Source organism: Plasmopara halstedii, assembly GCF_900000015.1.
Source record: "Plasmopara halstedii genome assembly, contig: Scaffold_816, whole genome shotgun sequence".
Lineage (NCBI taxonomy): Eukaryota > Oomycota > Peronosporomycetes > Peronosporales > Peronosporaceae > Plasmopara > Plasmopara halstedii.
The window spans coordinates 1619258-1621870 of record NW_020187732.1 but is presented as its reverse complement, the minus strand read 5'-3'; the positions used below and the strand labels follow the sequence as shown (position 1 = coordinate 1621870).

The window sequence follows — 2613 nt, the reverse complement described above, 5'->3', positions numbered from 1 at the left end:
ATCCAAAATTAGCGCAATTCGTCAGTCTTGTAGATGAACACGATAAGTGGTTATCCATGTTATCGGATGCGAAAACTCATTCAGCCGGGATGGAGATCTGGAAGAAAGAATGGCAGGAAATGGACAACATAGATCAAACAAGCATCTTTTACAGATTAAGCGACACCACAACAAAAGTATTGGGAGACCATACCGGCGAAGAATTAGTCGCAGATGGTGTATCACCGATTTTGTACAGTCGAGCGCTGGAGGAATTAGCTGAGACAAACAAAGAAGAGTCGCCACAACAATACGATGCGTGGTACAGCCGTCAACGCGAAAGATTCGAGACTTTTGTTGAAGCCTACCGAAAGAAACTTGATCTCCCCCCCAGGCATCCTGTACTTGAAATGTTTGCCAATTTCAAGGTTCACGAGGGTATAGCAATATGATCCTCAGCCATGTATCGTTATTGTATCCGTAATTCTGTCACAATACACAACTGCATTAGCTTAATCAAAACTGTCTGACGCCTTCAACTTATGCATTTGGTAATCGCATCGTTGATGTATTATTCCACACGAAAACTTTACCAATAATACATGGAGGTCCGTCAAAATTCAACTGTGTCGAAATAACCAAGTGGCTCATCATTTAAAATAATGACTTACTTCATCACTCATCGATGAAATTACTTTATGTTCTCTCGCTTTTCGGCGGATGTAGATTTCTGGGGCCTGGCACAACATCAACAATTCACATGATCAAGATTCATTTCCATGGTCAATGTAATTTGTACTTTACTACCTTATTTATATATCTTCTTAGTAATTTGTTAAAAGACTGATTTTGTCGCGCTGATGGTATATGGCTCGAAAATAAGAATATAGACTGCGCTGTTGGCGCTTTCTTCGCTCTTGGCCTATGTGCTGTAGCCTGCAAATGTATTAAATTGTCATGAACGTGCTGATCAAAATTATGATCAACGATGAGGAACCAAGCTCGCTGGCCACCGGCGATCACATAATGTCTCCACTGTCAAAGCCTCAGGGCCGTAAACAACAAAAAATGCTAGTTGCACGAATATAGCAATGAGCGTCGACATATCGTTCAAATGCTCAAGACGAATCCACAGACTTCACCCTATGCCAAGAATATTCGTGCCTTAGAAATAATTATTCTTAAATTTCCACTTGTGGACTGATAAACCTTTCCAGTTGTATATCGTTCGTGCGAGTAGCTTCTCTTCTCTTTGCACGAGTAATAGTCCCCAGGATCAGCATGGTGATACATTTGTTCTAACAGTTGACAGGGCGAATCAGGCTATCGGTAATTAGAAAAGTGCAACAAGTAGTTGCCTTTGACTTCGGAAGTGCTGGCTATGACGACTACAATCAGCTCTAGAATCTCTAGATGTAAATGTCTATTTTACTTGCATCAGTACAATAATTTTGTTCGAACAGAAAACGGACTCGTGTTAGCCGAACGTTTAAGGTTAAGTGGTTTCACTTTCACGATTGAGGATTCGAATGCAAATGTTTAATTACATGGTTTTTACAATGTCGTTTTACAGGCATTTGATAAAGTCAGCGAATTTGAAGTTTGACAAAAAGCGGATCAACATATTCGGAAACTTTCATTAAGATTGAGTAAATCCGAAATTATTTTGCCGACTTTCAGCGATTCTATTTCTAAAAACATCAGAACGAGTATTTCATCGAGCATACCATCAATCTTGCTTTGAACAAAAATCGTAATTCTGGTTAATTGCGAATTCTTGAAACTCAATCTTGCTTTAGATAAAAATTCGTGATACTGGTTGATTGCAAATTCTTGCAACTTGCAAGAGGATGTCGTGCGTGGCCTGGTTTTTATAAATTCTTTGTCAATATCGACTGATCCCTCCAAAAGCACTTTATCGTTTCCTGACTCGACTCCATCCTTCTCTTTGATCAACCGCTTCTTGATACACTTCAAAATGGGGTCTATCTAGATCTAAAACTCACGATGCTGTGTTCTAAGAGATGGGATTTCGAGTCGATTCATTGATGTGCAATGATGCAGTTCTTGATCACCAAGACCTAATCATTTGAATGCTGTCCTTACTTTCTCCTTCGTCGATTGTCTGTCCTTTTGTACGAGTTTCAGGAATTACATCTGCTTTTGCAAAGCAGTCCTTCAATGTCTTCGCCAATATAGCACTCTATGCTTTGATAACATAATTGGCCGCGTCCATCAGATGGACCGGTCTTCCAAATTCCACTTTCGCTACACCTCGACTCAATTTGGCTGCATCTGCTTCTGAACGGATTTTAAGATCATTTCTATGATCATTATAGGTAAGTGTAACGGGGTTACACGTACCCTGCTAGGTAGCCAGTAGTTATGCATGTATTTAGATTTTACTGCATTAATTTAGGAAAATCTATACATTTAAAATTAGGCGGTTTAGCCGCAAATAAAAATAAAAAAAATCACTTTTGGATTTAAAATCGATGAGTCATTTAGCCTTAGGCAGGCAATAATTACTCTTGGAGTAAGCGGATTGCGGTCCGCTAGCTCATACTTGGTTCTTGGGAAGAACGAAAGGTCGGTGACCTAAAGTACGCTGTCTCAAGCGATAAGCTACGGCAA

The 2613-nt window shown here is 39.8% G+C and overlaps 1 protein-coding gene across 1 annotated transcript; it reads left to right on the top strand.

Annotated features, from left to right (window-relative positions):
- Nucleotides 1–89: 89 nt before the first annotated feature.
- On the top strand, nucleotides 90–431 carry PHALS_14268 (uncharacterized protein; the record flags this gene model as incomplete). Its single annotated transcript, XM_024730049.1, has 1 exon — nucleotides 90–431. The coding sequence occupies one exon, from the start codon at nucleotides 90–92 to the stop codon at nucleotides 429–431; it is 342 nt and encodes a 113-aa protein (XP_024580364.1).
- Between the last annotated feature and the right edge of the window lie 2182 nt (nucleotides 432–2613).